This window comes from Rhizopus delemar, genomic scaffold (assembly GCF_000149305.1).
Source record: "Rhizopus delemar RA 99-880 supercont3.1 genomic scaffold, whole genome shotgun sequence".
In the NCBI taxonomy this organism is placed as follows: Eukaryota; Fungi; Mucoromycota; class Mucoromycetes; order Mucorales; family Rhizopodaceae; genus Rhizopus; species Rhizopus delemar.
The window spans coordinates 893,327-917,791 of NW_027137827.1; the positions used below are offsets into that span (position 1 = coordinate 893,327).

Here is a 24,465-nt window from a genome sequence, read left to right on the forward strand (position 1 = left end):
TTTGAAAACATTGAAGTATTTATATTTAAGCAAATTACTAAAGATATTAAGAAGTATGGTATTATAACAACTTTGTCGATCAAAAGTGTCCAAGTATATTATTGAGTATATATATATATACGATAAATTAACCTTATTTTTGTCATAGTATTCATTCTGGTGTTCTTTAAAGCAAAATTTAAAACAATACAAGAATTCAATACATGAGGCACTACATGTAACCATGTTGTATGGGACCATGGTATATAGTACTTTTTTTTTTATTTATTTATATTTTGTTAATTAAATCCCTGGTAATGATAGAACAACCATATTCAGCAATGATGCTGAAACAGGTTCTTAATCTATTGTATGTGTATACTTCGAGTACAAAAATTTTAACTACTTTTATTTTAAGCTCCTTAGATTTCACTGCGTTCATTAGTGTAGTAGCGAACTCCAAGGAGTTGGAGGTGTCTTTACTATTTAGTCACTTTTTAGACTAATATAATGTTTAAATCAAAATGGTACAGATTGACGTACACACTATACGTAGAAAAAAAAGAATACATCTACACAGCTTTTTTTAAGCATATCAAATATATAGTGCAGTAAAAGAGAAAAAAAAGAAAAAATGAGAGGAGCTAACTATTTCATTGTATTAATTTTAAATAGTAAAATAGAGGATAAAGTAATAAACGGGTACAGTAAATGTATTCAATAACATAATAATTTGACTATGTTTACAACAACAGGATTAGGAGTATACAGACTCTTGTATTAAAGAAAGATCAAACGTATTGTCAATATTAGGAAGGCTGCCGATAATGAATATAAAGTAAGCTGAATGTTATTGAAGTCAAGCAAATTTAGTTTTGAAAATAAAAAGCAATGGAATAAACTAACAAGGGATGATAAATAAAACAGGCCGAGTTGTTTTTAAGACAAGAGTTCATATTGATCTATAATGATTATATGATTTCTAAACTACCAAATTTAGTTCTTTTTATTCTCTTTATATACAGTACACATGTACTAAGTTACTTGCTTCTTATTCACACTCTTTCTTGAAATCAAATATAAATAAATGGATCGTGTTACCCAATGTAAAATAAGAAAAATTTCTACAATTTTGTATCCTATTTAATGCTACAAATTAAAAAACATTTTATTTTTTACTTTTTTTTAATACAATTTTGACTGAAGATTAATAAGGAATACCTAAATAGACATACTTTAGATTAATACAGTTCTTGAATCCATATTTGGATGACTTACCATTTGTGACTTTTTGGAAATAATCATATAAGACAGTTCTTTGGTTTTCGAAAGAATCTTTGATTCTTTGTATCATAAAGTCAGCAGCAGCTCTATCCGACTTGTCTGTTTGAAATCTGTATCTCATTCTCTTTATAGTATCGCCTTTAAAACAAGGTAAACCAGATTGCAGCATGAGCATCACAAGATGCATAATTTGCTCAGCATATGGACGACAGGCCAAGTAACCCTTAATGACCAACTCTGAAAAATGTTTAAAGGCCTGCTGTTCTGAGCTTCCTCCCATAAGTTGAACCATTTCAGTTGTCAATTTGAAAGGGGAGCTCTCAAAGGTAATACCTCCAGGAGCAATGTCAAATATGAAGCCAAAATCAATATGAATCAGGTGTCCATCATCGTCCAACATGATATTACCGTTATGTCTATCCTTGATTTGCAATAAATAAGAAATAAGAGAGTAGGCTGCAGCACTTTGGACAAAGTTGGTTCGTGCTCTTTGAAAAGCAATCGTATTGGGTCCGCCATATTTGGCTACAAAGTAATCATACATGCTGTTTACTTTTTCGCGACCTAATTGATCGCGAGAAATGGACCGAGGGATAACATCAATTACACCTCGTCCAGGGGCAGTGGCTACAACACGATAAGGAAATACATAGAGATCAAGACCTACACTTGTAAAGATATTTTTGAATACAGCAATTAACTGCAAAGCAAGCACATCCTGTCGGCAATCGTCCCCTACTTTGAAAATAGCGCTCTGCCACAGTGTAACAGTAGTTTTATCTTCTTCATCATTGTACTCATTGTCATTTTTAAATATGTTCTTGTCCAATTCATCTTTTTCGCTCTTTTCCTTTTCGATTTTGAAGGTGGCCATGAAGGGTGCTTTTGCATGACTTTGAAGCGGTCTCCCTGAGGTACGATTGATATCAACAACATGGCCATCAGGATTGCTTGGGAGGTAAACACCTACATCTACTTTGATTTTTCCAAGCTCTTCGTCTAGTCGTTTCTGCAAATTTATGAATGATTAAAAATAAATATTTTCTATGCGTTTTTTATATCTGACCTTTTGCATAGGCTTCTTTTCATTTTGACCATATTTAATGTATTCTTTTAAATAACCTGAAATGGCCGTAATTTCCTTAAAGAATTTGAATTCTCGTTCATAAAATTCTCTGTCTACTCCAGTAAAAGATGACGTTAGATTATCTATAATTTTTTCTAGTGCAGGCTTTAATGGATCAGGCTAAAATCACAAAGTTAAAGCTTCTTATGTATGCAATGTGCACTCTTTTGTTTACCTTAACACATTCCTTATCAGCATCCACATAGAAATTAGCGCTCATATTCCATATGATTTGATGAGCAAACAATTGTGAAACTTGTCCTGCCTCCATTATATAGCGCCCAACATAATCATATTCATCATGCCGTAATGCTTGAACAATTTGAGGCACATAAAAGAATACAGTATCTACTGGGAAATATTCAAGCGTTCTCATGGCGTATTGTAAGAGGAAAGGATGATTTCTAAAAGAAGGCATAAAATAGGACGCAGCTGTAATAGCAGGTACAGGTGCCCAGTATCTTAAATAACGTAAATCTAGCTTCGAGTTTGGATGTACCCTTTCGCCAAGCAAAATCTCAAGTGCCTCAGGAACATCGACTACATCCATTGTATTATTAGCTATCAAAAGATGAAGCTCTCTTTGCAAAGCAGGCTGTGCAAAACGAGCCGACATCTGGACTGCTACCTTGGGTAATATTTTCCAAGCAAATCTGATAATTTCCTTCCATCCTTCATCCGTTGTAATGGATTTTTCTGTATTACCTAAATAGTTTGCAAGATACCCAGATCCAACTGCATTTAATGGGTTACACCAGACAGATAATCTCGACAATTCGCTATCCATGAGTAGTAGTAACAGCCGCTTTGACAACTTTTGTTCATGAATGACATCCTCTTTACTCTTATCTTTCAAAAATATGCTATAACCTGGAGCCTTTTGATTATTTTGAGGTGGTGTGGCCAAGGTCATATGTTCCATCAAATACGGGGTGTCATTCATCAGCAAGTTATAAAATTCAGTGAGCGCTTTGTGTTCAACAAGTGCATAGCCCTTTCTCGATCCGTAGTGCCATTTAGGTGATAAAGCAAACCAGTTAAATGCTGATTGATATACAAGCGATCTAAAGTGGTACTCTGAGAAGGCCTCCATCTGCGTCGATTGAAGCACCTTCAATCCCAAAAACAAGAGTTGAAATCTAGGCAAACGAGCTGATGGATGCGTGCTCATGAGATGAGAATTGCGAAAAGTTTCGCTCAACAGACTGACTAGGACGCGTACCAAAGATTTGCTACGGTGGCGGAAAGTGTAAAATCGACTCGTCAAAAATTTTATCCAAGTATTATGAGGCGTAAGAAGATGAGCTACAGCACGAATATTTTTATCGATAATAAATTTATCAGAAGGGGCATAGGTCATAGCTACAATGAATGGATGTTTTGCATTGAGGGCCGGAGAAAACAAGCCTTTTCTATGTCTTAATGCCCATGACCACATGTTTGCAATTTCTGTCATCAAACGCTCTTCCATATCAAAACGTTCAACTAGAACCCAACTCCAAACATCAACACCAATTTCTATGGAATCAGGGGTAAATATTTGAACTGGGATACTGACAAGGTATTGAATCAAATCGGGATGAACTTCAGGTAGCGATACAATAAAGCTAGCTGCTTGAAGCATGATACAACGCAAACGGTCAGTAGATACTTTTTTGTGTTGAGTTTTAATATCTTTGAATAATGTTTCAAGTTTTTCCATAATCACAGGAATTTGATCCACTAGTCCTGAGCTATCCAATTCTTCTTCATTCAAACCAGTCAATCCTCTTATTTCGCCTGTGTAGTATCTTCTTGTTGCAAAATTATCCATAAACGCGGATGAATCATCCAAGCTTACACCGCGTATTTTTGGCACAAATTTGACGGCCATTTCGTTTCTTCCCGCAGCCTTCCCAACTTCAAGAGCCAAAGTTCTTCCTAAATGTGTAATATCCAATGGAACACCAGCTTCATATCGTACATAATCGACAAGATAATCGTACAAGAGACCGCTAATTTCCATTGGGGCGCGATCAATAGAGACCAGTAGCCATTTTTTACCATTCTCATACATGTGGGAGCAAACCTCTTTACGGTAAGCAAATGAATCACCGATTTCAATGGTTACATTGACACGCTGAGAGGTGAATTGGAAAGTAGGACAATATTCGTCTCTATATTCGGCCTCACAGCTTATCCATAGCAGCTGAACAAGCTCAAGCAAAAGGGTGACTAAAGACTTGTCAGCAAAAACTTGAGGGAAGTTTGATACTATTCGATCTGAAAGTTTAATGGCCAACGAGTGTACTTTTCCAAGTCGATGACAGCAAAGTTGGAGGATATGACTCATCTGTGAGCGTAGTTCAGTATCCAGTGCTTGTGATCCAGCTTTTTGGGAAGTATCTCGAATATAGGTACTGACGACGCGATCTGCAATATTTTCTAAACAGTTGGCCAGAGTACTGTTGCCAAGCCCATCATTCATAAAATACCGTAAAATAAAGCAGCAGTCACCCATTTTGCTTCGCATAACCTCGACATGATATACTGTCAATGCAAATACTACCTGAGCAAAAGAAAAGTTTTTGACGTCGTAGGTAATGGAGGGCAAATAAGCGGTTAGTTTTTGTCGCATTAGATTTGTGTCGCGATCAGACATGTAGCCACCACGAAGCATCGAGTTATATTCAAGATCGCTTTCTAAGTAATCCGTAGCGCTTTCAATAACAAGTACAGGTGTTTTTTTGGCTATCCAAAGCATGGATTCATACCATTCGCGTATCCAAATAGGCTCTGTGACAAATCCAAAGATAACGCAGTGAAACCACATATTTCGGTAAAGGGTAGTCATTTCCTCACTTGGCGTTAAATGTGGATTGAAGTCGTTATGTTCCAACAAAGTGCAAATAACCGGTAAAAGCCTTCCAAGCTTTGAAAGCCAAGGCATCTCTGATTCTTTTTGCTTTTTTGTTATCATGCGCTGAACTGTATTGGCATTATCAACAAAAAGTGTCAATAAATTTTGCAAGTAAGTGTCGTAAAGTTCCGGTCGAATTTTTAATTTTTGAGCTAATATGTTTTGAGCATTAATAACCTACGTACATTGTATATTAGAGCTGGGAATTTATTTTCATGCTTATATGATATTTTACACCACACATCAATTGTTTATTGTCCATTAACAGATAGTCATGACTCAATGCCGAAAATAAGTTGATGATATCTCTGAAAACACTCGATGGACTAACAACAGCAAGATCAACTAATCTCCTTGTCAGAGTGGCACTTGCAGCAAACGAAAGTGATTTACGACGAGAGGCCAACATGGAGCAGGCCTGTCTTGATATCTATAAACAAATTTAAGGGTTTTCTCTTCCTCTTTATTTTTATGGTTTCAATGCTTTCTTACCTCCTCATCTTGAAGGTAAACAGCCACACCCACAATAGCGGAAAGTGCATTCATACAAACTTGCTCCTTTTGCGAATCACTTAAATGTTCTGGAGTATCCTTGTCCTCATGCAAAACATGTACTGCCAACTCTGCATCAGAATATCTCGGTATCTCATTCAGAAGAGCGTACATTGTGGACATGGCTACTTTAAACATACGATCCTCTGGAACGTTCTATACAAACATTAAAAATATGAGTAAATAAAATAATTAATTAGCAATTTTAAACATACCTGTACACATTGAGCAAGTCTGGTGATTGCAAATTGCTGAACAGTCATTTCATCATCACTATCTGTCGCTTTTTTTTCAAATACGAGAGAAGGTGTAGCCAAGAAACGACAAAGCATATTTATAATGCTATTGCTAAGGTTTGGAAAGCTACGTTAAAGTAAAACAAGTTAAAGGATGATAAGAGAAAGGATGATAATCTTTTTTCCATATACTGTACTTGATGGCTAATAACGCTGCAGCATCAAGGGATGCTATATAGATCCACGTATTTGAAGGACTTGGGCTCTGGAATAAGCATTCATTAATATAATTGGTCAAGATGTCATCAATTTCATGTAGATAAACAGAAGAAAGAGCAGCTACTTGCTATAGAAAAGTTAATATGTTTAAATACATATAGCAAAAAGATGAGTTAATCCCTACTAAGCTAGTGCCCATGATTTCATTCATATAAGAATCCAATGACCATCTTTTACCCTCATTTTCTCTTCTTTCTGCATACTTTTTAATATCTTCAAAATAGCCTAAACTCATAACATATATTCCTCTTAGCATTTTAGCCAGTTTAACATCCTGTTCATTAAGACCTTGACTTAAGGACTGGATGTTATGTGCCGTCTTTTTCATCAGATCTGACCAAGCACTTTCAATATTGTTTGTTAAGTGTAATTTATCCAACTGAGTGTCTGATAGCTTTATTTGCTGACTATCCTCTGTTGGTTTAGCAGCTGCAATTGCTCTAGCCCCCACATTACGTAATATAATAAGCAAATCATGAATGATGCGGTTCGAGCTGAGGGGCATTTCATCTTCCCAGTAATTGGCTAATACTTGTCTACTAAAATCATTTGAGTCACATTCTCGAAGACATATGTCAATAGCTTCTTTAATCAAATCTAATGTTTTATCGACAATCAACGGCTGAATATTATCACATAATGCTTTAATATGGCTTGGTTTATAAAGAAATGGTGACATTTGCAATGCACGAGCAAGCCCTGCAAGAGAAGGTAAAATGAAGCATATTGTGTATTCCTCTATAAATAATTAGCTGACAGATTCATCAAGTTTTTCTTAATACAAACACTTACTGTTACATGATTCCATTAACTGTATAAGACATCTTCCATAATTCCACAAAGTCTCGTAAATAATATCAGAAAACTCGTGTTGTTTATCAGCAATGTTAAGCAATCCAGACACTAGAATATAAGTGATGCGATCAGGAGGCGTTGGCCCTATAAACATGTACTTGGTAAATGCAACGACTATCTTATAGAACAAGGAGGTATGACTTACCTTTCGAAAGGAGAATGTTGTCCCATTCAAAAGTTGGTAAATACTTGAAATAACAAAGCAATCGAGGCAAAAGCTCACTTTGTGTCTGTTTGCATGCGCTTGCTACGTATTGAACAAAGGCATCCAAAGCATTTTGACAACGATATGTCTTTCAGATCATTAGTCATTATCTTGTGTTACAACTCATAAAAGTGTTACCATGCGCTCTTTTGTGTTGGTTGTTGAAGGCGTTATTATCGTTGTGTCTTCCATAGGGATAATCGGTATCTCAGGACATTTTGATATAAGTCGTTCAACTTCGTCGAGAGTTGAATTTGCTTTGGGGTTTGCTAGTGTACTCGCAAGACTTGAAAGAATGCGGGAATGCAAATCGTAACCAAATCTAAGGCATGCATAATTAGAATTGAAGTAATATAGTAAAAAGAAGATATAGAAGTCCTAAGAATACCTATTCATAAACAAAAACTGTTTAATAATAAAAACAAAAAGAGAAAAGAAAAGTAAATAAGACTTCATTTAAACGTGACGTTAAGGGAGACCAACCCGTCGGAGTTCATTTTTACGTCAAAGTGTCTTGAATATGCGTTATAGAAAATGCTTTTGACTTAGCTCACATTGAGTAGCTTTAAGTTTATTAGTGTAGCTGCTTGTTATCACTTAACGGCATGAACATTTGCGGCTATATCAGTTAATAAAAGTTAGCGTTGTTTTGACTACTTATGTATGCCACATTTGTTAATGGACTTGTTTTTAAACACAGAACAATATGGTATGGATACTGATGGGGTATATGAAGTGTCAGTCTCAGTCATCAAGACATAAACAACATAAGAATAAAAGCGCTTACCTCCGAAAAGTAAAGCAATCATAGATTGCAGCCTAGTTCTGCTTCCTTTTCAGAAGAGAACGGCAATAGTTTTATTTACAGTGTAGAATTGACTGTTGTTTAGAAAGGCTTAATGAAGCCGGGAGTATGACCATATCCATAAATGAAAGACCAGATAGCGAGACAATAGGAGTTTTTTCTTTTTCTTTTTACGCATGTTGTTTTTAAACTGAAAGGAAAAAAAACGATGAATAAACAAAGCAAGTCTTCCATTCACTCTTTTTAAATGTCTTTTTTTTTTTTTGGAACACGACGCGTACCCCTGCCTTATCACTTTTTATCTTATCAGGTCAGTTATGATGCAAAAATTGATTGTTCTTTAACATTTTCTTGAAGCAACTTATGCAAAAAGAGGATAAGGTATAAATGTAACTCTAACATCAAAGTTCAAAACTACGTCTGCCTCTTCTATATGCTTAGCAAAGAAGCAAAGAGATGCCCCTTTTTTTTTGTAGCTTTCTAGAAGGAACCTGAAACAAGATTTACCTTCTCAGGGTTTGAACATTTATCACACTTTTTTTTTAGTTTAATGTTGGACAACAAAAAAGCTTTATGTAGTGTACCTCATATCTCTTTCTATTCTTTAATATTATCTTAGTGTTCTTCTTTCTCAGTCCTTTCTCAGTTTCAACGTTAACATCGTTGATACTGTTGGCACAAGATGAATTTTTAGATTTTACTTGCATAGATAAATCATGCTTTATTTTCTCAAAGAAAAACAGAACAAAGTAAAATGATAAAGACTAGTAAACTTCGGCCATATCATAATTAGTGTGATAGATCAAAAGGCTATTGTAAAAGAGGATGACAAGATGTTTCTAATCAGCTCTCCCTTAGTCTTTTGTACCGATATATCGCCATTTGTATTCATTAAAAATCCGTGACTGCACAGGAGAAGGAGCGTGTTAAACACCTTAAAGCCATAATTCCAGTCGCAAAAAAAAAGTCTGAAAAACGCACACTTGTATACTTTTACCTCTTCTCAATAAACTAGTTTAAGCACTTTGAACTCAACAACTATTAGTCAGAATGAGTAACCTTTGTTGATGGCTTCATTAACTTTGTCTTATCTCTTTAAATCATGTCAATCTTTTAAACATTTGAATCTGTCTTTGCGTGATTACTCTCCACTGTCAAAATCTCGATTTTGATAAGTCAATATTAGGACCTATTACAATGAGGCCTTACAGGCGAATACTTTAGTTTTTTAACGAGTATCCTCATTTTTTGAAGTGATAGGATTCATCAATACTTGAAAAAAATTCGAAAAGGAGATTGCTTTATAAAATTTTGTCGGAGGTAAAAAAAAGCATGAGTCTCATTGAGTCCTACTGGTATGAATACTGCAAAGAAGCAATCATTAAATAGCAAGTAAAATTCTGGTTAATGCTTGAAACAATAACCTAAATCTTAAACTCCATGAAAGCCACAATTTCGAATATAAATTTCCTAAGAAATTGGCTCCTTTATCACACTTTCTTTTTTGTTTGTATAAAATGAGCGATACCGAGCGTTCCGGTCCGTCGATGGATGATGAGCTTTCACTTCCCAAAGGTATGGTAATATGTTGTATAACAAATTTTTCCGTATTACTAAACAGGAGCTCTTTGATAGCCACGGTACAGAAATTGATTAATGAGATGATGCCAGAAGGGATTATATGTGCAAAAGACACACGGGATCTCTTAATTGACTGCTGCGTTGGTAAGATTAAGACACAAACAAAGACCAACTAAATAATATATGCACTTTGATAGAGTTCATTCACTTGATCGCTTCTGAATCAAACGAAATCTGCGATAAGGAAACAAAAAAAACAATTGCTGGAGAACATGTTATAGCAGCATTACAAACACTAGGTTTTGAAGAATATGTTGAAGAAGTAGAAGAAGTATATAAAGATCATAAAAAACAACAAAAGGTACATAAAGAATACTTTTTTCTTAAAAAAGAAGTTTATTGACTAATCTAAAATGCAGGATAGGGATAGAAAGAGTACGAGATTAGAAAATACAGGGATCTCTGAAGAAGAATTACTAAGGCAACAGGAATTACTATTTGCTCAATCAAGACTTAAATTCGAAACTCAACAACAATAATAATTAAACCTCACTTCTGTCCCTCTATGTGTGTAGAATGATCAATAAATAACAATGAAAAGCGATATTTTTATATAAACATCTCTTTTTGCTACAACCAATACATACCATATTTATATAAGACAATTGGCAAAACACAGAAAGAATAGAGAACTGTGGAAGTAGTCGATAACCGAATGTTAGTCAAGAGGGTATTGTAGCTTTTTTTTTATCAAGCAAAACTTTTTTTTTTGAAATGACAATCTGCTTTTAAATTTTCTTTGCCGAAACAGCGCGACCATCTCTTTCTTTCTTGTTTCATTTCATATAAAAAGCTTTATTTTTTATTTTTCTTTGGGATTTTGTTAGTTATGTTACGCAGAATAGTATTATGTCACAAGCGATTTTATTCAACTATTCCATTTGATGATAAGCCTTTCAAATTCAAGAGATTTGAGCCCTGCTGTCCGGATATTAATGCAAAGGCTGCATCCAATGGTTATGTACCTTGTCAGGCACATCCTATACCTGATGTCCTTGGTAGGAAGATAGATATGGAAGGGGCAATGTCAAAATCCAAAGGCTTGCGTCACTTGATGGCCTGCATTGGGCCTAATGCTTTAGAATGGACAAGAGCAAAAGTAGAAGCGCATCCAGGTGGTATTATTCATTCTATTGACTCATTTAGAAATAAATGGCTAAAAGAGAATTCTACGCATGGCCATGATGATAGAGCGATATTAACTAATGTTACAGACCGGCCTGCTTCTTCTGCTGATAGTATTGATATGATTGTATTCCCTGAATTTAAAATATATAAAAATATCTACCCAAATCATCTTGATGGCTTTCATCCCGTTTTGGATGCTGTTTGGAAGAATCCAAGAGATAGTTTACCAAAGGAGGTTGAAAGTCAAGATTTGACAGTAGATACAATCGTTGTTGTTTGTACGCACGGTCGTCGGGATTTACGCTGCGGTAAGATTGGTCCGCTTATTGTAGAAGAATTTGAAAGAGTGATTTCAGAAAAAGGTCTATCTAAAAAAGTAGAAGTATGGGGTACAAGTCATTTTGGAGGTAAAGAAAACTAGAAAGATTATGGACGTTTTACTTATTATTTATTACAAGGTCATAAATTTGCAGGAAACTTAATTATTCATCAACGTGGATTGGGTGGGCATATGTATGGAAATGTTAGACAATGTCATGTTGCAGATATTGTAGATAGACACATTATTCATCAAAAAGTAATAAAAGACATTTGGAGGGGGCAAGTCACTCCTCCTCATTTATAATCACGTGTATTCAAAAGGTTTTCTTTTTCTAATGAATTTCTCAACAGCAAAAATAAAATTTGTATCAGACCTCCATATTGTCAGCTTCTTCTAACTTGGCTCTTAAAGCATTAAGGAAGTTATCATGTTCCAAATACTGTCCTATTGACCTTTTTTTAGCCTCACTTTACTTTACTTCATATTAAACTAGTCCTGGTGAACAAATGTGATAAACGCCCCGTGCTCAAATGGATTTTGTATTTAAATAATCCTAAAATCTAAAAAAAAATCTGTTCTTTTTTTCTTACATGGCGATTAATTGTAGACACTATTTGAGGTTCATTTTAGTGGACCAAGTAAAAAAGTATATCAATGCTCTATAGTTCTTAAGGCTTTAGCATTTTGGGGTCTGAGGTTGGGAACAGAAAGCCTATACCTTCTCGTGGTTGTTCCTGTAAGTAAGAGCCTATTGCTTTGAAACTAGGAGAGAATACACTTTAGTTAATAGTTTTGTTCTTTTAAATTTGATGACATTTGATAATAATAAAACTTCAACTATAATTGTTAAATAAATATGCTATAATTTTTAATAAATTGACAAAGAAAAAAGACATTTATGAATTACAATGAAATGATTGAGGTAATGAAACAGGATTGTTCACAAGTTTGTTTGATGTACATTCTTTCCGGAAAGTAAATTCACCCAATGACGAAAACGAATTCAGGTTGTACGGAAAATGAATTTGCCCTGAAGAAAAATCAATTCACCTGATGGCAGGAACAAAATTCGTATTGTATGAAATATAAATTTGACTTGGATGCCAAACCATATGTCCTGTTGCCAAGATTGTTTTGTAGGACAAGACTTGGCATCTTTGAATATAAAAGAGCACGCCTAGTGTTTGTCTGTGTTTTATTTCTTTTTCACAATTACATCACAAATCACAGATAATGAACATTCAATTCTTGTTTGAAAATGGGAAAGGATCCGTCGTCGAGAGTATGGCAGACCTGAACCAATTGATTATATTGTTGATGAGTAACAGTGTCGACTTGAAACGTTGAGTTCTCATACACAATATTTAGCTCAACTGCCTCTGGAGAGTGAGAAAAGGATAGATGCAATGTAGGTATAAAAGAAGGCAAAGCCTAACGGTGATGTCTTTATGAGGGAAATTTCAGTGAAGCGAAATTATACACGCTATTCTGATCAGGACAAAGTGAGGTTCTTCAAACTGTTGTTTGAGAGGTGTTTGAGTGCAGCCGATGCTGCAAAACAACTTGGGATTCATGTTCGTACAGCGCAAAAATGGGCTGCGTAATACGAGAAAGATCCTGACAGCACCTTTGAGAAACGAAGAAAGACTGGCAGTCCACGTATTCTCCATAACGAACACAAAAGTGCTATTCTCGAGTGCATTGATGAGAATCCTTCCATCGTCCTAGACGAAGTAATGAAGAAGTTAAAGCAAATGTTTACTGAATTAAAAGTATCTAAAATCACCTTGTTCGATTTTGTAAAACAACATTACAATTTATCTCTTAAGAAAGCTCGGAATCAATCCATAGACCGGAATAGTGAAGAAAAGATTCAAGAGCGCTTGGATTGGGTTCGTAAATGGGAAAAAGCAGACTTGGATTTTACGAGAAACTGTGTCTTTCTTGACGAATCTGCTTTCCATATTAATTTGAAACGTAGTATGGCGTGGTCAAAGAAAGGTGCACCAGCAGTGGTCACAGTTCCCAAAACACGAGCGACAACAACCATTTTGGGCGCGATTTCCGCTGAAGGTCTAATTAAATGCAGCCTTAGAATTCCTCAGCCTCCATCTAATAAAAAGAGAAAGCGGGGAAATGACGTTGGGCAAATAAGCAAAGGAACTGTTACGTGACACTATATCAGCTTTCTAAAAGCTACGATGGATGAAATGGACCGGTATCCGCACATGAAAGGTCTTACCTCGTGATGGATAATGCTCCTATCCATACATCATACAATATAGCCAAATACGTAAAATCTCGCGGTTACCGTCTGCGCTTATTTGCCTCCATATTCTCCTGAGCTCAATCCAATCGAGCAATTCTGGTCAGTGGTCAAAAGCAAAGTGAAGCACAATAAGTTTTTCGAGAAGGAAACTTTGATGACCCGGATTAGTGAAGCTTCTAATAGCTTGAAGCTAAGTGATTTTAAAGGGAATGTTGGACATTCTCATAAATGTTTGGACAAGTGTCGTAATGGGCAAGCGCTCTGAAGAAGTATTTATTCTACAGAAGCAAGAGCGTTTGTGACAAAAAAAAATTATTGGATCGAAATCACAGAGTAAATGAGGGAGTGGGTCCTCGAGGACAGGTAAAAAAATGGGGAGGGGTTTTTTCGTGCTTGTCTAACAAAACAGAATTGTTTGGAAAAATGCCGTAAGAGAGTGTAACTTTGAACAAGAGGAAATCTTTTTTTTTTTTTTTTTTTGGTTTGACTGGTGAGAGATTTTTTTTGTAGCTCTGGTCGGCTAATGTCATCCTCTCTAAATCTATGCGAATATATTCAATGGCGGTAAGCATATCTTAGAGCTTCATTGAAATTGGTGCTTTTATTTTTCGAATTATAAATTATGCATGCCCTAAAATTCCTGATACGAGGAAACTGGAAAAGATTATCGTTTTTTTCAAAATATGATGGTGCTTCTTCTGCTTCAGATAGAGCATTCATTTTATCGAGATGGCGGCAGCACAAGCACTGAATTGTCGCTGACCTGACATCAAGCTGGCATATGCATTTTTTTTTTGACGTGCTATGCTGTATTATTTTTTTACAGTCCAGAATAGGGCAAAATGAAAACGAGTCAAGCTTGCAAAAATGACGCTGGCCCATGGAAATGAGGCTGTCGCAAAAATAAACATCTTCATAAGCATCCTTTAAAACGTCGCACTGTATTAGCCAATAAAACGCAATAAATAACCTCAAATCGCTTGTTTTTATTGGCTACAATAAGCATCTTCATAAACATCCTCATAAGCATCCTTTAAAATGTCGCTCTGTATTAGCCAATAAAACGCAACAAATAACCTTAAATCGCTTGTTTTTATTAGTTACAATAAGCATCTTCATAAGCATCCATCGACAGTTTGGCTGCAATTTGCATGCTATTGACAATCTGGCAATCTCATTGGCATTGGGTGTTCGATCGCATACCATTTATCTCTTTTATTGTTTTACATCGTATTATTAGCTCCTTTGCCCGTCTGGATGCTGAAATCCAGCTTGATTCATAATAATCTGTGTCAAATTTCATTTGTTTTCTGTTTCTCTTTCTTCTTTCTTTTTATATATCCAGTCTTTTCTTTCCCTCATCATGACATTTAAAGGACTTTAAATAAAACTCAGAGTACGCTCCCCTACACAAAAAAAGAAAAAAGTTTGGCTGCAATGTGTTCACACGTCTGCAGAAACTCTTATACTATATCCCACGGCAGAACACGTGAATATTCAAAGTTCATCGCATACATGAGAAATTCGTGCATCGTTTTTTTTATTGACAATGATATCCACTTTGATTCGCTACTCCATGCGAAAAATTGTTTATTCACATGGTGAATATTTGGCAAATGGTGCGCGTCACTTCGGCATTTGCAGTGATGAGATGGCGCTATTTCATTTGCCAAATTGGTCAAAGGACGATTGAGCTGTTCATTGCCAATTATTTCGATGGTTGGGCTGTCATTGAACAGCCTTAGTATCTCATCCATGATTTTCCAAACTTTGCCGTTTGTCTTGCATTTTTTTTGTTGATCAACACAATGTCGGCTAAGAATTGCTTTTTCTCCTTGTTCCCAAACAGATGCCGCGACTGCTCGAAACAACTGGGATGCTATTTTTGCATCTGAATCTTTGTTTGTACCAGTGTTGTGGTCGGCAAGTGTCCAGATCGTAACAGGCCGCGAGCACAGATCGTTTGTGAAGATGAAATAAGATCGAGAAAGAAGATAAGTAGTGGTCCTGTGGAACTTGAACCGCACTTGTTGTAACTGCGCGTACTCGTCAAAAGGGTATAATTCGCGGATGGACAGAGTGTTGAATCCTCATTGTCGCAGATCACCATACCATTCAATAAACGATCGTCGGATAAAGATGATGGTATCTTTGCTGACACTGAATCCATTTGTGCTAGATGGACCGACAGCTGGGAGCTGATTTTTATCAATTCAGATGGATGATGTAACGAGGACATTCATGGTTTTCGTTCCAAGTTCAAGTTTGAGACTGTTATCGTTTTCGACAATGAACAGCTCCACATTTGTGTATTTCGTATTTGGATGCGGTAAGGTTGTGTTTAATGATTGAGAGCGCTTGATCTTGGTTCAGTAGTCTCTCTATTTAAGGGTACAACGCAAATATTTTTTTACCACTAAATAGAATTTTTTTTTATAAGTGATAGTTTTTTGGAACACTCTAACAATAGATTTTTTACTTTGTAAAATAAGATCGAAGATCTGTTTGCTCTTTTGACTTATTTAATTCAGCACAAGAGTCAGCCAATATCATTCGAATTCGGCGATGTCATTTATGATCAAGATCGTCCAAAGGAACTTTGTACATGAGAATAGTTTCATAGGCTTCTCTCAACCGTTTTTTACACTCTACTATATCGACACGCTGTTCATCTTGCCCTGTATTATCATTTTCTTCTGTTTCATCTATGTTGCCTTCTGCCGTTTCTTCATTATTAGTAGTGGTTGTTGTATAACATACTATCATCTCACTTTCATCTGCTTCAAGGTTCAACTGGCTAACATCAGTAACTTTGTTGTCAAAGTTCCTGAGGAGATCTGGGAGCATTCCATTTATTGTTTCTTGTTTTACTTTAAGCCATGCATTAGCTAGAAAAAACATAGCTTGAGTTTGATCCATTTTGTAAACATTCGGATTATCCAACTTTTTACTGATATACAGACATAAAGCACAGTCGTACTGCTGGGCTCGGAAATGTGCCTTAAAGTTGTCAATAATTCCTGCGTATACAAAGCATTAATGAGAAAACTGTAAAACAAAAAGACAGTTTATATAGCATTTTATTAACAAATAATAGGCTACCTGCATCAAGAGCCTGTAGCTTGCTAGTCGTGTTTGCTAGGAGAAATATCAATTTAATGTTGTTGAGCGGAATCCTTGTTTTATGAACGAACATATTATCCAAAAGAAGAGCAATTTTTCTATTCTGTCTTCCAAAGGCAACATTTAACTTTTTCGCGTATGCTGTGAAAATTTTAAGTTGTCATCCAAACATTAGTAGAATAATGGTATTCAATTTCATGTTTTTTCTAATTGCAGTCATGGATAACAAATTAACTCTTGCTTTAAAACATTTGGGGCTCTTGTCTTGTGCGATAACAATTGCTTGCCTTTTGTAAGTCCCATCCGAGTTACAGAGCAGCCCAACTGTCAGACGAGTTTTACTTTTTTTTAGGTCATCAAGCGACTCAGAACATATGGTTCTTCTTGGTAGTTGCTGGTAATATAAACCTGTTTCATCAAAGTTCATGATATCTGCAGGATCACATGGCCCAAGAAGTTCTTCTTTCTTCCTCAATTCGCTCTGAATGTTTTCAGAAGAAATATCTACCAAGGCACTTTCACCTTGCATTGGCCTGCATTTTACTTCAATTCGCTTAAAAAGTTTGGTGAGCCATCCAGAACATGTCTTACATATCGAAGGATTGAGTCCCGATTGACTGGTAGATTGTTATTGTTCATGTCTACAACAAACTTTACTACTTCATCATCAAGTTGAGGATAGCGTGTTGTTTTTAGACTTTTGCCATTATTGACAACATTATTATTACTATATGACGTTTCAGCATTGTTGAGATTGTTTGATATAGCCTGTTGGGCAAGTGATTGATATAAATTGAATTTCTTCATAGCCCATTCACCTAATTCTGTTTGATTAAGCTGGTCAGTAGCATTTTGATCCAAAAGCTCAATTTTTTGAGAAAGAAAGGTGCACACGTTTATTATTAGACATTTTTTATAGATAGAATTTAAAGAAAGAAAATAACTTTTTTTTTTTTTATGGATGAAAATTTTAATGTTTATTAGAATTCATCAAAGAGTATAAGGAATAAGAGCGATACAAGTGCATTAAACAGTGACTTGTCGCGAAAATACAAAAGAAATTAGCATAGAGAATTGTAAGTAGATAGTTTCAATAGCTCCTTCTGGATTTGATTGATGACAATCTCATCCACGACAGGAGTCTGTTCAAAGAATTGTTGCCAGTGGGCTTTCCAAATGAATCGAATGACTGTAGCAAAAAAATCATAGATTGTAAACTTGTCATGGTAGTGTAAGATGTAATATTTGGATAATCTAAGTGTGGATAAACCCTCGAATATTGAGCTACAGTTGGGATCTTTAGGATTTGACAAGTATTTCTTGAAGGCTGCGTTCCACAAGTCTTGTTTTTGAATACAAGTAAAGAGCATATGCTGCTCTGTTTCTGGTAGCTTGCACAATTGGCAGTAGTCGCCATCTACCTTTGCTGGGATGATTCTATGTAAATTGGCTCGAGTGGATAATTTCTTATGAAGAAGTCTGTACCATACATTCCTAGGAATATGGTGCATAGGATTACTGATAAAAGCTTTCCAGTTGTTATGACTTATATTTGTGATTTGTGTGTTTGAGTTGAAGCTAAACATTGTCTTTAGTTGACGATTCTTCAATGCTGTTATATTGATATCTTCATAGCTCATCTGTTGAATGAGTGGGTCAAAGTTGATATTTGGTTCAGTTGGATGGTCTTCATTGTCCAATTCAAGATCTTGCTGTTCAGCTGATAATAAAGATGCAAAATACGGCTTGAAGATAAGGTTTCCAGTAAGGACAGCATTTTTGATTTTTTGTAGAATATTGGGAGAGCCACAATGTTGTCTGCTTTTGAACTGTATACCATTTAAAAGGAAATCTTGTTCAAAGAAATGATATGCTTTTTGTGCTTGAAGAAACTTGCTAAACTTGAATTTTTCTTGAGGGTCTTCTTCGCATATATCTTTGAAGGGAATGAGCAGACTAGTTTGTAATGATATTGTCAAGTCATTTTCTGTAGGTGAACGAGGACAGGAGTCCAAAGCACTAAACATGGGGATTATTGGATGGAGGCCTTTCATGTTGCCGTATAATCTAGAATGTTTGAATATCAAAGGGATGACGTGTGAGGGAGCATCAAAGGAAGATTGCAGAGTAAATATCAACATCTTGTACAGGAAGTCTGGTATCCTTTGACGACAGTTTAACAGCAATGGATTGATATATCGAAACTGGAAAATCTTTTGCTGAACTTCTACATTCAATAATGAAACACCACCTTTGTTTTTCGGCTGTTCTAGAGTTGTCCGAGCAATCCTGGGAAACAAGTTGTGAGTCACGAATTGACACACAATAGAAGACACCTTGTTGTAAAAGCTTTTTGGGAGACTTGTAATTCGCAGAAAATGCCACAACTTGGAGAGTATGAGTGTATTAGCAATGTGTGCCCTGCCATAAACGGAAAGTTGACGCTGTGAATGAATGTTAATCGAGTTTTCAAGCTTGCGGATGGTTTCTTTATAGAATATAGTCCGTTGATCGTTGGTGAACCATATTGGGTATCCAAGGTACTTGATGTAGCCTAATGATTGAGAGTCAAACCACCTGAGACCATTATGAATGATTAGTTCTTTGAGTTCTCGATTGTTGAATGTATTTCCACCGGCTAAAGGAAATGCCACCGACTTGGAATAATTTATTTGAGAGTTGGACGCACCATTATATACTTTTAGACGCTCTTGTAGTTCTAGAAATTCTTCCTTAGGGTTGATAAATATGAGTATGTCGTTTGCGTAGGCTAATAATTTAACTGGTCTTGGTGCTGTTAATTGCAAGTCAGAGTTGGATCTTCTAGCTTTAAGACAGTAGCCATCAATGATTTCATTGTGAAGGATGGATAGTAATAATGGTTCTTTTGCAAGATTGAAAAGTATAGGTGAAATCGAGTCTCCTTGACGTAATCCGCGCAATTGTTGTATACTGTCAGACAAGGATCCATTCACGTTGACGGAAATTGAATTGCCAAAGAAAAGGTCGTGGATACACTTGATGAATTTTATTGGGGAAACCAAACCTGTTGAGCACTTTGCACAAATATTCGGGGTGAATACGATCGCAGGCCTTTGGTTGATCTAACATGACTCCTAAACTTTCTGATATTAGCATTGATTTAGAGGCATCCTCCATAATCAACCGACATGCGAAGCCATGATCTCCTATAAACCTGTTGTGCATGAAGCCTGATTGGAAACGAGTGATCAATTTGGATGAAATACCCATAATCCTGCTATTCATGATCCTTGTAAAGACTTTGCAATCTGTATTAATCAGTGAGATTGGACGCCAGTTACTTAGGCTTGTAAGGTCGCCAGTCTTGAGTAAGAGAACCAAACAAGTTTGTTGCCATGATTTTGGAAAAAGCGCCTTATTGATAGCATCATTGTAAACTTCTAGTACTAGAGACTTGCAGCTAGGATGACCAATTATCAAGCGTAAGATTTCATAGGGTAATCCATCCATGCCTGGGCTACTTTTATGAGGAGTTCTTCTCGATTCATCTAGAATGTCATCAAACGAAATGCTGCTGATTATATGTTTAGCATCGCTTGGTGATACCTGTTTGTCTATCGTGTTTAGCATTGACTCAAGGTCATGATGATCAATAGGTTCTGCGGAGTAAAGTGTAGAATAGAAATTGGAGGCTGCATCTAGTTTCGCTTTAATATCTAAGCATTCCAAGCCAGTTTCTGGGTGTACAAGCTTAGTGATATTTCGCTTGATATTTCTTGATTCGGCTGTTCTTTTGAGGTATCCGACCGATTTCTCATTGTTTTCGATCCATCGTTTACCTGCTCTGAGGATATCTATTTCGGCTATTTCGGTTTGTAACTTTGCAAGTTTATTCTCAACTTCAGGAAGCAATATATTCAAATAAGTTGGGTTGTCGGAGTACCGCCTGAAGATATCATTTCTTTGACTTTGGAGCTGCTTGATCCGATCATTCCTCCATAGACATCTATTTCTGCAAAAGCTTTGAGTAACCTTTTTAACCATTTTCTTGAGTAGATCCCATTTCTCTTGTGGAGAGTTATTATATTTGGATAGCTTATTAGTAATGTATTTTTCTATTTGTTCATGGAGCTTATGGACGTATACTGGGTTCTTGACTAAGTTTGGGTTAGCTCTCCAGAGACCCTTTCCAGTTGAAGAGGTTCCTACGGTGAAGTTTATAGATAAAAGAGCGTGGTCTGTCTATTCTTTGTTCATGTATTCAACATTCCCGTTGTTGCAATTGTTGTGAATACTTTTGTTTGTAAACATATAGTCTATACAAGTGGATAAGTCTGCTCTTCGGAAAGTTGGTCGGTAGCTGATGTTGTCTTCCACGTAATTTATACAATCCTCCAACTGAGAAAGCATAAACCGCAGAATGTGGTGTGGGACGTTCGATCGTCTTGTGTTGTGATAAGTATTGTTGTCGAATGAGAAATTGAAGTCCCCTGCTATGAAGAGATTTTGAATAATAGTATTTGAACTATCCAAGGAGTCTAGTTGATGGAGTATGCTCGAGAAGAAGACATTTCTGTCGACTGCATTGCTTGCTGGAGCATAAAGGTTTAGTATATGAAATGGAAATATCAAAAGGCTTGGCAATTTGTACGTTTTTTTACGTTGATTATAACGAAGAAAACGTCAAGAAGTATGAAAAAGTTATTAATAACTTAGGTGATGTTGAGATTTGTTACGACATCGATCCAAAACAACCTGTTATAGTGACATTATCAAGTATTTGTGAAAGCCTTCATCTATACCATTTGCATCCAGCCAACATCCAGTTTACTGGATAATTAACTTATAAATTTTGAAACAATTATACCAACATTTACAATAAAAACACGGTATTTATTTCGATCGTTGCGCTGGTTTGGGTCTACAATCAAATTTTTCAAGTAATTTTACATCAGACAGCAGCATATTTGAATCATAAATGAATACTTCATTAGAAACAGCAAATGTTTCTATAGTTACTTTTTTGGTTGAGGGGTTTTTGTCAAGTAACTCTTTTACCTGATGTGATCTAGATGATAACCCAGCAAAATCAAGAGACACCAAGCAGACATCGTGTTTTACGGATTGTAAATACTTTAACATTTCTGTATTAAGTTGACGGAATATTGTAAGTAAATCTGCAAGACTATTCTGTGCTATCAATATTTACCTTGCGTATCTCCATCAATATTACTTAATTCATCATAAATTTCGTGGTTTTTAAGACCTCGTTCTTGAAATGGTGTTGATGAACGTGAGCAAGCAGAGACATAAACGCGTGTTTCCAGGGAACGAGAACGCAAATTATTGATCATGGAGTTAAGAAGCCTTACTCTTGTTTCTTGATCTTCTGGGGAAGGAGACTTTCTTGCGTAACCAATTATTTCAATTTCTCCATTTTGTAAATTTTTTAAAGTTTGTTGATAATTGGGCAAATATTCACATATTGAGGTCAACAGGGAATCTACAAAAAAAATATTAGCCAACGTTCAAGCTTAGCAGTAGTGTTATATAACCATGATATACGTCTTTCGTAACATAAAGCTCTCTTCTGCGATTTGAGCTATTTTTGTCTTCTTTAGCCTTTAAAAATGACGCCTTATTCGTAGAACACCAACGAGCAAATGAAAGCAATGTTTTGTTCTCAAACAAGCTGGAAAATTCTTTTACTGTTTCAAGTATTTGTTGAGTTGAGACAAGTTTTTTTTTTGAAAAACCTCACTATTTCCTTGATCTTCGATGCAGTAAATATTATTCACGAATTGAACTACTTGTGCTTCGGTTTCTTAAAAGATTGATTAGTGTTGATATCATAATTACTTTCTTTTTTTCAAAACTTACGAAACTCAAGTCTTTTCCTCTTTTGTCCTGCTTCTTCAACTGGGACGACGTCCAGGTATTTACGATACTGTATTTCCGCCCACCTTTTTGAATAATTTTGGACATTTGTGTGAGGTTAAATTGCCCAAAAAAATGAGACTAATTTGGTCAAGTGTTTGAATTTAAGTTGCCCAGTTTTTTTAAAATAAATTACCCACTTCAAAGAAAAATAATTTGACCAGATACACCAATCACAAAGGCTCTTTATTCAAGCATTTAGGGATTACATTTATCGAGTGCTGGATAAAACTCAGTAAATGTTCGACAGGGACATCTTCACTACCTTCAATTATTCTCGAAGGAAGTGTTTCTGCATCCGTCAACTTCCCTCTTTTGACTCGATCCTCAAGTACTTTCCAAAACATCTCAATAGGGTTGAGTTCAGGTGAATATGGAGGAAGGTATACTGGTATATATCCCCTTTGTGAGATGATAGAATCAACAACATAGTGATGGTGAATTAGAGCGTTATCCATTACAATATGAAACCCTTTCAAGTTTGGGAATTCGTCCATAATATCTAAGGTATCGCTGATGAACTGCACAAAGTGACCAGTCGTAGTTCCTTTTGGTATCGCAGCAGCTACGCCCTCAGGTGCTTTTCTTTTTTTAGCACCAACAACTCTTCTTTTTTTGACATTTCCTGGTTCTCTCAAGCTTACATTCACTATACCATACGCTGAAATTGCACCGATAACCGTATGTGATACACCTCTTGCAGAAGTGGTTTCTTCAATTGCTGGTTTACCACGCTGTGCCCAACCTCTTGATCGACGCATATTCACATCAAATCCTGCCTCATCAAGGAACACACAGTTTTTCATAAAATGCAAACCTTTTTGTTGCCATTGTTTGACCCAGTTAGCACGAGCCTCAAGGTTTTTCTGACTATTTCTTGCTTTAGGATGACGTGTAACGACTTTTAAACTAAGACTGCACTCTTCTTTCATGAATTCAGCAACCCTACTCTTCTTTATCTCCAAACCTTCAAAGCTTTTAGTTAAATTTTCGACTGCGTCCTGGATAGCTGCTGAGGGATTCTCATCGAAGAAGTTGATTAAATGCATTTTATGGCTTTCGTTTAGTTGACTCGGTGCTCTTTTTGATGTACGATTCGTTTTTTTAAATGGTATATTCTTCTCAGGATCATTGTCGTACTCTCTCTTCCACTTTCTCGCAGTTTCAGGATTAACATTAGCAAGTTTAGCAGCATCAGCGGGTTTCATCAATTTTTCATGAAAGAAAAAGAAGTACCGAAGGCGATATTCGTTCGTATATATATTATAAGTCGTACTTCTTTTTTTTGTTAACTGGTATTTCTTTCATATCAACGTCTTTTGACTCTTCGTTTTCAACAATAACTTTTTATTTTTTATATATTTGTGCAGATTCGTTAGATTGGCTAATCGAAAGGACGGATCTACAGCAAAAGTAGCAGCTTCATTACCGGAATCATCTACGATTCCGCCTCTGCCGTCTTCAAAAAAGAAATTCATTTCAAAACAGCACAATGGGTATAAGAAAAGTGGCCAAATTATTTTTCTTTGAAGTGGGTAATTTATTTTAAAAAAACTGGGCAACTTAAATTCAAACACTTGACCAAATTAGTCTCATTTTTTTGGGCAATTTAACCTCACACAAATGTCCAAAATTATTCAAAAAGGTGGGCGGAGTTTTCAAACATTCGGTAAATTGAGAGTGGAAATACAGACATTTGTATTTACTTGACATATATGGAAGGTATACGGTGTAAATATATGTCTAGTAAATTATTAATAGTACAAAAACCTATAAAAGGCGATTTTTTAAGCAGGGAATTGGGGAATAGCAAAGTTATAACAAAAAAAATCTTTTTAAGCTT

The 24,465-nt window shown here is 35.8% G+C and overlaps 10 protein-coding genes across 10 annotated transcripts; 2 read left to right on the top strand and 8 right to left on the bottom strand.

Moving 5' to 3' along the window:
* Positions 1-1,186: 1,186 nt before the first annotated feature.
* RO3G_00361 (uncharacterized protein) lies at positions 1,187-6,172 on the bottom strand (the record flags this gene model as incomplete). The annotated part of the gene is made up of 7 exons (XM_067654952.1): positions 1,187-1,200; positions 1,258-2,272; positions 2,330-2,509; positions 2,565-5,465; positions 5,524-5,718; positions 5,781-5,996; positions 6,056-6,172. 7 exons carry the CDS (start codon positions 6,170-6,172, stop codon positions 1,187-1,189), a joined length of 4,638 nt encoding a protein of 1,545 aa, XP_067511053.1.
* Positions 6,173-9,737: 3,565 nt separating this feature from the next.
* Positions 9,738-10,340, top strand: RO3G_00362 (uncharacterized protein; the record flags this gene model as incomplete). Its single annotated transcript, XM_067654953.1, has 4 exons — positions 9,738-9,795; positions 9,856-9,945; positions 9,999-10,162; positions 10,221-10,340. 4 exons carry the CDS (start codon positions 9,738-9,740, stop codon positions 10,338-10,340), a joined length of 432 nt encoding a protein of 143 aa, XP_067511054.1.
* Positions 10,341-10,690: 350 nt separating this feature from the next.
* Positions 10,691-11,410, top strand: RO3G_00363 (uncharacterized protein; the record flags this gene model as incomplete). The annotated part of the gene is made up of 1 exon (XM_067654954.1): positions 10,691-11,410. One exon carries the CDS (start codon positions 10,691-10,693, stop codon positions 11,408-11,410), a length of 720 nt encoding a protein of 239 aa, XP_067511055.1.
* A 1,774-nt stretch (positions 11,411-13,184) lies between these two features.
* Positions 13,185-13,361, bottom strand: RO3G_00364 (uncharacterized protein; the record flags this gene model as incomplete). Its single annotated transcript, XM_067654955.1, has 1 exon — positions 13,185-13,361. One exon carries the CDS (start codon positions 13,359-13,361, stop codon positions 13,185-13,187), a length of 177 nt encoding a protein of 58 aa, XP_067511056.1.
* Positions 13,362-14,971: 1,610 nt separating this feature from the next.
* RO3G_00365 (uncharacterized protein) lies at positions 14,972-15,337 on the bottom strand (the record flags this gene model as incomplete). Its single annotated transcript, XM_067654956.1, has 2 exons — positions 14,972-14,986; positions 15,050-15,337. 2 exons carry the CDS (start codon positions 15,335-15,337, stop codon positions 14,972-14,974), a joined length of 303 nt encoding a protein of 100 aa, XP_067511057.1.
* An 811-nt stretch (positions 15,338-16,148) lies between these two features.
* On the bottom strand, positions 16,149-17,510 carry RO3G_00366 (uncharacterized protein; the record flags this gene model as incomplete). The annotated part of the gene is made up of 3 exons (XM_067654957.1): positions 16,149-16,600; positions 17,046-17,218; positions 17,248-17,510. The coding sequence occupies 3 exons, from the start codon at positions 17,508-17,510 to the stop codon at positions 16,149-16,151; spliced, it is 888 nt and encodes a 295-aa protein (XP_067511058.1).
* Positions 17,511-17,764: 254 nt separating this feature from the next.
* On the bottom strand, positions 17,765-18,757 carry RO3G_00367 (uncharacterized protein; the record flags this gene model as incomplete). The annotated part of the gene is made up of 1 exon (XM_067654958.1): positions 17,765-18,757. One exon carries the CDS (start codon positions 18,755-18,757, stop codon positions 17,765-17,767), a length of 993 nt encoding a protein of 330 aa, XP_067511059.1.
* A 901-nt stretch (positions 18,758-19,658) lies between these two features.
* On the bottom strand, positions 19,659-20,729 carry RO3G_00368 (uncharacterized protein; the record flags this gene model as incomplete). Its single annotated transcript, XM_067654959.1, has 1 exon — positions 19,659-20,729. The coding sequence occupies one exon, from the start codon at positions 20,727-20,729 to the stop codon at positions 19,659-19,661; it is 1,071 nt and encodes a 356-aa protein (XP_067511060.1).
* An 829-nt stretch (positions 20,730-21,558) lies between these two features.
* Positions 21,559-22,039, bottom strand: RO3G_00369 (uncharacterized protein; the record flags this gene model as incomplete). Its single annotated transcript, XM_067654960.1, has 3 exons — positions 21,559-21,606; positions 21,744-21,829; positions 21,895-22,039. The coding sequence occupies 3 exons, from the start codon at positions 22,037-22,039 to the stop codon at positions 21,559-21,561; spliced, it is 279 nt and encodes a 92-aa protein (XP_067511061.1).
* Positions 22,040-22,795: 756 nt separating this feature from the next.
* RO3G_00370 (uncharacterized protein) lies at positions 22,796-23,671 on the bottom strand (the record flags this gene model as incomplete). Its single annotated transcript, XM_067654961.1, has 1 exon — positions 22,796-23,671. One exon carries the CDS (start codon positions 23,669-23,671, stop codon positions 22,796-22,798), a length of 876 nt encoding a protein of 291 aa, XP_067511062.1.
* Positions 23,672-24,465: the final 794 nt, after the last annotated feature.